Below are 12,794 nucleotides of genomic sequence, written 5' to 3'. Positions count from 1 at the left end.
AAAAGTAAAGATACCTTTTTAATAGAACATTTTTCGAGTAAAAGTGAAATTCACCCAGTAAAATCATACTTGAGCAAAAGTATTTGGTTTCAAATATACTTAAGTGTCAAAAGTAAATGTAATTGATAAAAGAAACGTAAGTATTGAAAAAGTATAAATCATTTAAAATTCTCTATATTAAACCAGAAGGCACCATTTTCTTTTTTTTTTCTTTTTACAGATGGCCAGTGGCACACTCCAACACTTAGACATAATTTACAATCAAAGCATTTGTGTTTAGTGAGTGCCACAGAGGCAATAGGGATGACCAGGAATGTTCTCTTGATAAGTGCATGAATTGGACCATTTTCCTGACATGCTCGTAACAAGTACTTTTCTGTGTCAGGGAAAAAGTATGGAGTAAAAAGTACGCTATTTTCTTTAGGAATGTAGTGAAGTAAAAGTTGTCAAATACAGATTCTTCAATAAATTGCTTTAGTAGTAATTCAAAGTATTTTTTATTTAAGTACTTTTACTGCACTGCTTAATTGTCGCATCCATTACTCTTGGGCGACAGCTTCCGCCTGGGACAAGGCAGTCACGTATTGACAAGAGCAACCAGAATCCCATGCGGTACATTCTCTGAGACAGGGCAATTTTTATCAAGGGATGTGTGTACTGAAGATGTTTTCCTTCAAATAAGTTTTGGATGCTATGTTATGGACAATTAGTGTATCGTGCTTTATAAAATTGTGGTGATTATTAATAGACTAAAGCCTATTTATCATAAACCCAGATGAAATCGGCTGAGATGTTGAAATATTTGTTTTAGGCCTAAATAAAATTCGCATCGCATTCTATAATTTTCTAGCCTATCCAAACAAAATACTCTTAAAATTGTGTATAAAGTTTATGATTCAAATATGTACTCGCGCCTCGTCATATTCTTTGGGTATCTATTTAAAGTTACGCGTCTTTGCCAATTTATCCCCTTATTTGATCTCCGATGTCTACCCTCGGGCATTTTGTCTATTTAGCAGATGGCGCGAAGATGGAACGACTGTCTGTCTGCTTTGCGAAAGTGGGACTGTTTTGAAATTGAATGTGTTGGCGACGTGCCATGCCCAAGAGATTGCGCAAATTTAACGGTGTTCGCCCTTTCTCATTCATCTGGCTATTGTATTGGCCTGCCTAGTATCATCTTTACTGCATTTACAATTATATTTGTTTTTCTAGTAATCCAAAATATTATAATGGAAACAATGTATTGTTCCTGGCTTACATGGATGACCTTGCCAAGCGGATAAGGATCAAGCGCATTATCGCTCAATGTATTTATGCACGCCGTGACTGGAGGACGATGTCATTCAACATTCACTTGTAATACATTGACAATTTTGCGGCACTACCCTGTACTTAATTATTTCCACATTGACCTCACCATTATGGTCATTTGAGGAATAAGCTGTATTTCAACCATTGACCCATAATGTCTTCGCAGGATTTAAAAAACAAGTTACTCCTAATTTGGCTACATTGCTGCAGCTGTCATCCCGGGAAATCATTATTTTGGTAACACTGTCTAGGAATAAAACCCTCTTCATAACACATTATGCGCTATGCATATATCCCCGTTTGTTTAGCACTGCCCATATACTGGATACATATCGTCCATAGTCATCAGAGAAGCAGGACAAGTGCACCAGATGGAGCCTGCGACATTACAGGATTACAGGATAACTCCTTTTTAACAGTCTGCAGTCAAGTTTGGCATCCGATTAGTAGAGCCTTCACCAGGCCGTTGGCGCACAGGGGGGGAGAGCGAGAGCAGCAGCAAACTACAGTAGAGCTCTGTGCTGTCACTGTGGCGCTTTTTGTAGTGCACCCTCGTTTTAGGCCTGTGTCACATGCCCTGATTGCAGTGCTGCAAGCTCACCTATCTGATTCCTGCCCTGTCTGGATTTGGATACAGCCGTTGTGTGAGGTGTTGTGGGTGCAGGGGGAAGGCACCGTAGCTCTCGTCTAGTCTGACATGTTGATTACATGGTGGTATTTATACCTCGCAGCTCGGAGCATCGTCAAACAAAGCAAGTATTTGTTGTATTATACCTGGGGAAGTTCAGGGTGTCCTGCTCGTATCAGCTCTGCTCGTTTATAAGGGTTGGGGCTCAGATATTGGTGTGTGTGTGTGTGTGTAAGAAACGGGTGTAGGAGGTGAAAGTCACATAGAACTACGAGCTGTAGAATCAAATGTATTTAACCTTCATCCGTAATCTCCGTGCAGTGCTGCCAGCCTGTCGTTTTAAAGCAACGCAGGCTGTTTTTCATGAATGCATTACTTATTTAGTGAAACCTACATTCACCTTACCAAGGTCGACCAACGTGTTTGGCCAGCTTGGTTGATAGGGTTTATAATGTATGCCATTTATCCAAAGAGACTTACATTCATCCTAGCATACATTTAAAAAAATACGTATGGTTGGTCCCAGGACTCTAACCTACTATCCTGGCGTTGCAAGAGCCACGATCTACCTACGAAGCTACAGAGGGAAAGGAAACAGATGACCATTTTGTCGTATGTCTTTGGACATGTGAAAGACCACTTCTGTTTCTCCACCTCTTTCCCCTTTCTCTCTTCATATAGCATTGAACATGGCCTCTATCCTTCAGAAGCTCATCACTCCCCTGTTCAGTGGGACACCTGAGCCCCCCAGGAACAAGGTGACAGTGGTGGGGGTCGGCCAGGTCGGCATGGCCTGTGCTGTCAGTATCCTGCTCAGGGTAAGACCAGACCTGCTGTGTTTATACTCCTGTCAGATTACTACCCCCTAGAGCTACAGTATTATGGTGTTTAGTCTACTGCATTGACACTGGATTACTCTTTACTCTGAGGCATGGCTGTAGACTCCTTAGATACCATGGGAGCCTACTGTCATGTCTCGGGGCAAGTTTACTCTCAGCCTACTGGTCTTCTCTCATTATTACACGTCCAGCCATTCCCTCCTTATTACAGTGTTATTATAATGTTCAGTACTTTGTTGCTAAACTATAAAACAGGCTTTTATACATGCACATGCAGAATATGTGTAATTGACTACCATTGCTTAGACTGATATTAGCTCAGAAGGGATTATAATTGTGTTTATAATCTGTTATGAAGAGGGTATTATTCCTAGGCAGTTTTACCAACATAATTATTTCTCGGGATGACAGCTGCAGCAATGTGGCCAATGAGTTTTAGGAGTATCTTATTTTTGAAGTCATGCAAAGACATTATGGGTCAATGGTTGAAATATAGTTTTATTCTCCAAATGCCCATCATGGTGAAGTCAAGGTGGAAAGAAAAACTGCACAGTCATTGTACATTCATCACATCTTACCCCCCCTCTCTTTCTCTCTCTCTTCAGGAGCTGGCTGATGAGCTGGCCTTGGTGGATGTGATGGAGGACAAGTTGAAGGGAGAGATGATGGATCTGCAGCATGGCAGCCTCTTCCTCAAAACGCCCAAGATAGTCGCCAGCAAAGGTGAGTGTGTAGCAATTGGTCACCAGGAGACCATACAACCTAGATGGACACAATCTGCATGTCAAATGTCTGTGTGTTAAATTAAGTACTCTCACTGAGAGGGGAAGTGTATGAAGGGGGGATGGGAAAAGGGTGAAAGGGAAATGTATGAATGCATTATTCTATTAATGATATGACAAATTAGTGACAGAAATACTAGACAAAAATGATATACAGTACTCTCATTGATTTGATATTCTCCCACGGTCAGACTACTCTGTGACGGCGAACTCTCGTATCGTCGTGGTAACTGCGGGCGTTCGTCAGCAGGAGGGAGAGAGCAGGTTGAACCTGGTTCAGAGGAACGTCAACATCTTCAAACACATCATCCCTCAGATCATAAAACACTCCCCCAAGTGCATCATCATCGTGGTCTCCAACCCAGGTACACTCACATATGCATACTGTATATACCAGTGGAGGCTGATAGGAGGATGGGCTCATTGTAATGGCTGGAATGGAATTAATGGAACGGTATAAAACATATGGAAACCATATTTGGCTCCATTCCATTCCAGCCATTACAATGAGCCCGTCCTCCTATAGCTCCTCCCACCAGCCTCCACTGGTACATACACACCTAAATATACACACACCAAGTACACTCTCACACACAGACACCATAGACTCAGAGCCATTTATTTAGATATGTAAATATATGGCTCTGCAGACACTCACACCTACATATACTGTAGTACCTACACACACTTACTGTAAACGCTTACACATCCCAGCTACACAAACGTAGATACACACTAACACAGATAAACTCACACACCAGATACAGTAGTGTTCATCCAACGACTTGTTATGGAAGTCTTAACCCCAGAAATCTCTCACTGGCTGTAGTTGATGTGCTGACCTACGTGACCTGGAAGTTGAGCGGCCTGCCCAAGCACCGTGTCATTGGCAGCGGCACCAACCTGGACTCTGCCCGTTTCCGTTACCTGATGGCTGAAAAACTGGGCATCCATGCTACCAGCTTCAATGGATGGATCCTGGGAGAACACGGAGACACCAGTGGTGAGTGCGTGCGTGCATACGTACAGTACCAGTCAAAAGCTTTGACGGGTACTTCTACATTGTAGAATAGTAGTGAAGACATCAAAACTATGACATAACACATGAAATCATGTGAAGATCAAAAAAGTGTTAAACAAATCTAAATATATTTTAGAGAGGCCTCCTGGGTGGCGCAGTGGTCGAGGGCTGTGCTACCAGAGATTCTGGGTTTGTGCCCAGGCTCTGTCGCAGCCGGCGGTGACCGGGAGGTCCATGGGGCTACGCACAATTGGCCTAGCGTCGTCCGGGTTAGGGAGGGTTTGGCCGGCAGGGATATCCTTGTCTCATCGCACACCAGCGACTCCTGTGGCGGGCCGGGCGCAGTGCGCGCTAACCAGGTCGCCAGGTGCACGGTGTTTTCTCTGACACATTGGTGCGGCTGGCTTCCGGGTTGGATGTACGCTGTGTTAAGAAGCAGTGCGGCTTGGTTGGGTTGTGGATACCACAAAATTGGGAAGAAAAAGGGGTCAAATTTAAAATATATATATTTTGATTCTTCAAAGTAGCCACCCTTTGCACACTCTTGGCATTCTCTCGACCAGCTTCACCTGAAATGCTTTTCCAACAGTTGAAGGAGTTCCCACATATGCTGAGCACTTGTTGGGTGCTTTTCCTTCACTCTGCAGTCCAACTCATCCCAAAACATCTCAATTGGGTTGAGGTCTGGTGATTGTGGAGGCCAGGTCATCTGATGCAGCACTCCATCACTCTCCTTCTTGGTCAAATAGCCCTTACACAGCCTGGAGGTGTGTTGGGTCATGGTCCTGTTAAAAAACAAATGACAGTCCCACTATAAGTGCAAACCAGATGGAATGGCGTGTCACTGCAGAATGCTGTGGTAGCCATGCTGGTTAAGTGTGCCTTGAATTCTAAATAAATCACTGACAGTGTCACCAGCAAAGCACCATCACACCACCTCCTCAATGCTTCATGGTGGGAACCACACATGCGGAGATCATCCGTTCACCTACTCTGCATCTCACAAAGACACGGATGTTTGGAACCAAAATTTCAAATTTGGACTCATCAGACCAAAGGACAGCTGTCTACCGGTCTAATGACCGTTGCTCCTGTTTCTTGGCCCAAGCAAGTTGCTTCTTATTATTGGTGTCCTTTAGTAGTGGTTTCTTTGCATCAATTCGACGGAAGGCCTGATTCACACAGTCTCCTCGGAACAGTTGATATTGAAATGTCTGTTACTTGAAGTCTGTGAAGCATTTATTTGGGCTGCAATTTCTGAGGCTGGTAACTCTAATGAACTTATCCTCTGCAGCAGAGGTAACTGGGTCTTTTCTTTTTCTGTGGCGGTCCTCATGAGAGCCAGTTTCATCATAGCACTTGATGGTTTTTGCGACTGCACTTGAAGAAACTTGACATTTTCCGGATTGACTGACCATGTTTAAAGTAATGATGGACTGTCGTTTATCTTTTCTTATTTGAGCTGTTCTTGACATTTTACCAAATATGGCTATCTTCTGTATACCACCCGACCTTGTCACAACACAACTGATTGGCTCAAACGCATTAAGAAGGAAATTCCACAAATTAACTTAACAAGACACACCTGTTAATTGAAATGCGTTCCAGATGACTACCTTATGAAGCTGGTTGAGAGAATGCAAAGGGGGGCTACTTTGAAGAATTTCAAATATATATATATTTTTTTGTCCTAATTATTAACCATAAACACAAACGTACGTACAGTACCAGTCAAAGGTTTGGACACCTACTCTTTCCAAGGTTTTCTTTATTTTTTACTATTTTCTACATTGTAGAATAATAGTGAAGACATCAAAAGTATCAAATAACACATGGAATCATGTAGTAACCAAAAAAGTGTTAACGAATATACACTCAGGAAGTCTGAAAACGTATGTATTCCATTCAAATGTTTTACTGAATTCTTAGACTATAAGTAGCAGCGACCCCATTCTTGAGGGTTACTGTGATAAAGGTGAGGGACAGAGATCTGTTAATCTGGGCTGTCTGGGCCCTACAGGTCCAATGCAGCTATTTTTATCTCAATATCAAATCATTTCTGGGTAACAATTAAGTACCTTACTGTAACTGTTTTGAATTAAAATGGTCCAAAATAGCTTCTTAGCAATAATTTTGCTAGGACTGTCTGTGAGTGGGAGGGGGAAACTAGCTGTTATGGCCAGAGGTTTCTTACTGGTCTATTAACTAATTTACCACCTGGTGATGTCACTAGGCAGGCCAAATCTCACTCCCACCAAAACAGGCTGAAATTTCAGGCGGTCTTTTCAAACATCTCTTACACTAAAAGGGCATTATCATCATTCTCACAATTTCACAGTATTATTCCAATCTCAGTGTGGAAATGTATATAAAACACAGGATCACGTTTTTTTGACTGCACTGAGCCTTTAAAGGAGATAATGGGTAATAAGGTTAAGTGTGTGGGTGTGTGTTCCAGTCCCTGTGTGGAGCGGCACTAACGTAGCAGGTGTCAATCTGCAGACACTGAACCCTGACATCGGTACTGATGCTGACCAGGAGAACTGGAAGGAGACTCACAAACAGGTGGTTGACAGGTAATGTACACAGCACCGTAACAAAACAAACTATTACCTCTACTTTTGTTGTAAACACTTTTACCCCCCTAAGAGTGTAATCTAGAAAAGGGTTCTTCGGCTGTCCCCATAGGACAAATCAGATGTATTTATAAAGTCCTTTTTACATCCGTAGATGTCACAAAGTGCTATACAGAAACCCAGCCTAAAATCCCAGAGAGCAAGCAATGCACAGTGGCTAGGACAAACTCCCTAGAAGAATCATAGAGAGGATCCAGGATCTGAAGGGTGGCCAGTCCTATTCTGGCTGTGCCGGGTGGAGATTATAAGAGTACATGGCCATTAAGGCCAGATTGTTCTTCAAGATGTTCATAGATGACCAGCAGGGTCAAATAATAATCACAGAGGTTGTAGAAGGTGCAACATGTCAGTACCTCAAGAGTAAATGTCAGTTGGATTTTCATAGCCAAGCATTCAGAGGTTTGAGACAGCAGGTGCGGTAGAGGGAGAGTCGAAACCAGCAGGTCATGGTTTCCCAAGCTCAGTCCTCCTGGGGACCACAAGGGGTACACATTTAGTTTTTTTGCCCCAGCACTACACAGCTGATTCAAATAATCAAAGCTTGATGATGAGTTCATCATTTGAATCAGCTGTGTAGTGGTAGGGTAAAAACCAGAACATGCACCCCTTGGGGTCCACAAGATTTCCCCCTGTCAGCCCTGGGATTCGAACTGGCAACCATCTGGTTACTGGCACGCTTCTCAAACCTCAAGGCTACTAAAATAAAATAAAAATGTAATTGTGTGTTCCAGTGCCTATGAGGTGATCAAGTTGAAGGGCTATACTAACTGGGCCATTGGCCTGAGTGTAGCTGACCTCACTGAGAGCCTCATCAGGAACATGAACAGGATCCACCCTGTCTCCACAATGGTGAAGGTGAGAGACACACTCCATACACGTACTGTATGCACACATGCACACTTGGCCTTGTGCCTTCTCACACCACTGGAGGTGTGTGGTTATTCCTTGACAACGCACAGTCTGTTGTATGTAAATGCTTACACAACAGATATGTAACAGATAAACAAACAGGAATATAGACATGTACACACCTATGCACAAAACTCAAGGAGATGATGCCGTTGCTCGACAGGGCATGTACGGGATCGATGACGAGGTGTACTTGAGCCTGCCGTGCGTGCTGAATGCTGGGGGCGTGGCCAGCGTGGTCAACATGACCCTGACGGACGACGAGATCGGCCAGATAAAACAGAGCGCTGACACACTGTGGGACATCCAGAAGGACCTGACTGACGTGTAGCAACGCTAACAGAACACCAAGGGGCGCCACATTCCACTCAACACTCAATATCTCCTTTCTCCTCTAGTGTGCATTCGTTCACTACTTCCCATAAATCTAAAATCATGTGCACACTTTGGGAGAAAGGAGAGATAATTGGGACATAGCCCCAACTCTCCTTATCACCTATTACTCAACATATGCCACTTAGCAGACGGACGCTTTTATGTAAAGCGACTTACAGTACAGTGATTGCATATAGTTCTAATATGTGTTTTTGATCCGTGTGGGAATTAAACCCACAGCTTTTGCATTGCTAGCCTCGCTCTTAAAGAGCAACTGCCCCTAAAAAACAACTTCTCCTTTATAAAACTGCCTATGTGGCAAATTTACTACAAAGTGTAAATGGGATCATTTGGGTCATAAAGTCATTCTCATCCAAAATGTTGTGGTCGTGACTGCATCACAACATAAATGAAGGTTGGGTTTGTTTCATTCCTGCCCACAGCTGGTAGCACACAATTAATCATCAATTCGGGAGGTGAAGCTGCAAATGATCCAATCTTAATGCCTATGGTAAATTTGGGTTTACTTTGGATATCCATATTGGGCTAGTTAGGGACCATTAGTAAATTACACAATGCACATGGGCCAATATGTTACAATTCCAATAGCTAAAAATGTCAATGACTTAAAAACCCCAAACTAATTATATAATTTAAATAAATGTATAGACATGTATTGAAAGCATTTGATGAGAAAACTAAAAGGTGTTCAACGTGAAAATATGGTATTTTACATTGTCATTTGTTTGACAGTCCATAACTAGCCCCGGAGATAGGCTATCCAAAGAGAATCCAATTTTGCCATAGTCGCACACCAGCTGGCTGAAGCTAATTGGCTAAAGCTAATTGGCTAAATCATTTGACTAACTTCCCACCTGCAAACACACACAAGACACCCACATCATACCAGACTCCAAAACCAACTGAAGTTTGAATTCAGTTATGGCTGCTAGCATTTCTAACTAACCAAATCTAAAACGAGAGATAATCAGGAAGTGCAGTTGCCCTTTAACAACTGAGCCACACAGTTAAAAAATGACACAGGTTCCAAAAATACACTTTCACAGTGTCACTGCTGTTAACTTATACACTTGTAATCTTCATACCTTTCCTGGCATCTGTGTGTTTGGTCTCATGGTCGGCATCTGTGTGTTTGGTCTCATGGTCGGCATCTGTGTGTTTGGTCTCATGGTCAAGAGCATTAGGTGTTAGGCTTACTTTGCACATGGCTGCTTAACTGGGAAAGGTGCAGATTGAAGCGTCTTTGTTTCCCTGAAAAAGCGCTATATAAAATCCTGGAAAAGTGCTAGGCTATATTAAAACCATGTCATTCAGATGTGGGTTCATCAAATGCTTCAGTCATTTTTCCCTTTTTAAAGTGAAGGGTTATTTAAGGGTTGTTAATCATGTTGGATGTGTAAAATAAAAGTGTTTATTATTGTTGGAATGAACAAAGTCCTCAATCTTTGTTTTCAGAACGATTGAAACCATTATTAATCAGCAATTTATTTGGTTCAGATTTAGAAGCACAATTTCTGTATTTTCATGATAATTTCATACATGCATGTACAAACACAATATACTACGTAGAGCACCAGGTTTTTTTTTCCATTTATGCTCAGGTGTCAAACATTGCCGTATGTACTGGAGTGTCACAGTACTTGTCCTAACAACACACCATAGCATGTGCCCTCAGTCTGGCCAGTAGAAACGTGTATATCATGTCATCCCACATAAGTGTGATGTGGCAACCTTTCACAGTGAGGAGAATGTAAACATCGTGTGACCAAGGTGAAGTGGGTCCGAATGGTGTTCAGAGTGGTGTTACTGCTGTAAATTATGGTGGCGTGACAGTCCTGTGTCACTCGAGTTACTGTAAGTATCCCGAGGACAGGCGTAGACATGTTTTCTTTCGTCTTCTAATCACCTGTCAGGGTGATTAGAAGAGGGGAAACCCCTATATAAAAATGAGTCCAGCGGAAGACTGTGTCAATACAATTGGACTATCAAATATTTCTATATTACATGATTTCTCTTAATAAATGACATTTGTTTATTTTATTTTTTTACCCCATTTTCTCCCCAATTTCGTGGTATCCAATTGTTTAGTAGGCACTATCTTGTCTCATCGCCACAACTCCCGTACGGGCTCCGGAGAGACGAAGGTTGAAAGTCATGCGTCCTCCGATACACAACCCAACCAAGCCGCACTGCTTCTTAACACAGCCGCATCCAAACCAATCTGTGTTTTCACTGCGGTCTTTGGTATGACTTGGCAAAGGGATCGAACTCCCAATCTCAGGGCGGACACTCTAACAACAAGGCCACTACATACTAATTAAACATTCACATATGGAACAAATGCACACAATTGTATTGCCTAAGGTAGACGTTACACAATCACTTTATGCATAAAAAGAGAAAGCTCTTTCTTACGCGCGCTTTTAAAGTACAGTATCACCCAAGGAGTCCAGTTTATCCGCTGAAACTAAGTACAGACAATACATGTTATTGTAACTTCTATTCAATGCACTTTTAATAAACCAAAATTCTAGTTTTGAGCGGTCTGTAGAATGCGCGTAAAATGTGGTTGCCTGGGGCGCGCTCCAAGGATGAGACATTAATGTAACCAAGAGTAGCGCGAGCAAAAGAGTCGTTGACGTCTGAACTAACAATAGAATGTCTTTATATCATTATGTATTTTGAAAAAAATATTTGTATGCTACTGTAAAAGCACACTAGCAAACCAATATACATGCGTAAAAGGGTACATGTTCCTACAAAATGAGAATTAGAATAATCATGCCATTTGTTACACTTTCAACCACCGGTTATTAATGAAAATAACATTCAATAATGCATTAAGCCTCGAAGAGTTCTCCGATACAGTATATCAAAGCACATAATTATCCCTATATTTAGGAAAATAGTTTACTTACTTTAATTTCTATATTGATGTCTTCAGTTGCTCTCTACTAAATATGGTATTTGCATCTAAAGTCGTGGCCAAAGGTTTTGAGAATGACACAAATATTAATTTTCCTGCCTCAGTTTGTATATACTCCAGAATGTTATGAAGAGTGATCAGATGAATTGCAATTCATTGCAAAATCCCTCTTTGCCATGCAAATGAACTGAATCTCAACAAAACATTTCCACTGCATTTCAGCCCTGCCACAAAAGGACAAGCTGACATCATGTCAGTGATTCTCTCGTTAACACAAGTGTGAGGACAAGGCAGAAGATCACTCTGTCATGCTGATTGAGTTAGAATAACAGACTGGAAGCTTCAAAAGGAGGGTGATGCTTGGAATCATTGTTCTTCCTCTGTCAAACATGGTTACCTGCAAGGAAACACGTGCCGTCATCATTGCTTTGCTCAAAAAGGGCTTCACAGGCAAGGATATTGCTTCTAAATCAACCATTTATCAGATCATCAAGAACTTCAAGGAGAGCGATTCAATTGTTGTGAAGAAGGCTTCAGGGCACCCAAGAAAGTCCAGCAAGTGCCAGGACCGTCTCCTAAAGTTATTTCCGCTGCGGGATCGGGGCACCACCAGTACAGAGCTTGCTCAGGAATGGCAGCAGGCAGGTGTGAGTGCATCTGCATGCACAGTAAGGCGAAGACTTTTGGGGGATGGTCTGGTGTCAAGAAGGGCAGCAAAGAAGCCACTTCTCTCCAGGAAAAACATCAGGGACAGACTGATATTCTGCAAAAGGTACAGGGATTGTACTGCTGAGGACGGGGGTAAAGTCATTTTCTCTGATGAATCCCCTTTCCGATTGTTTGGGGCATCCGGAAAAAAGCTTGTCCGGAGAAGACATGGTGAGTGCTACCATCAGTCCTGTGTCATGCCAACAGTAAAGCATCCTGAGACCATTCATGTGTGGGGTTGCTTCTCAGCCAAGGGAGTTGGCTCACTCACAATTTTGCCTAAGAACACAGCCATGAATAAAGAATGGTACCAACGTATCCTCCGAGAGCAACTTCTCCCAACCATCCAGGAGCAGTTTGGTGACGAACAATGCCTTTTCCAGCATGATGGAGCACCTTGTCATAAGGCAAAAGTGATAAGTGGCTCGGGGAACAAAACATCAATATTTTGGGTCCGTGGCCAGGAAACCCCCCAGACCTTAATCCCATTGAGAACTTGTGATCAATCCTCAAGAGGCAGGTGGACAAACAAAACCCCACAAATTCTGACAAACTCCAAGCATTGATTATGCAAGAATGGGCTGCCACCAGTCAAGATGTGGCCCAGAAGTTAATTGACAGCATGCCAGGGCGGA

General features: G+C 42.5%; 1 protein-coding gene across 1 annotated transcript; it reads left to right on the top strand.

Annotated features, from left to right (window-relative positions):
- Positions 1-1,450: 1,450 nt before the first annotated feature.
- Positions 1,451-9,951, top strand: LOC135524074 (L-lactate dehydrogenase B-A chain). Its single transcript, XM_064951243.1, has 8 exons — positions 1,451-2,066; positions 2,624-2,760; positions 3,387-3,504; positions 3,755-3,928; positions 4,393-4,566; positions 7,043-7,160; positions 7,952-8,075; positions 8,293-9,951. Exons 1-8 carry the CDS (start codon positions 2,012-2,014, stop codon positions 8,458-8,460), a joined length of 1,068 nt encoding a protein of 355 aa, XP_064807315.1. The 5' UTR covers positions 1,451-2,011; the 3' UTR covers positions 8,461-9,951.
- Positions 9,952-12,794: the final 2,843 nt, after the last annotated feature.

Source organism: Oncorhynchus masou, chromosome 31 (genome assembly GCF_036934945.1).
Source record: "Oncorhynchus masou masou isolate Uvic2021 chromosome 31, UVic_Omas_1.1, whole genome shotgun sequence".
Classification (NCBI taxonomy): domain Eukaryota; kingdom Metazoa; phylum Chordata; class Actinopteri; order Salmoniformes; family Salmonidae; genus Oncorhynchus; species Oncorhynchus masou.
Note: the sequence above shows the minus strand (reverse complement) of the source record. Positions and strands in the feature narration are given on the sequence as shown.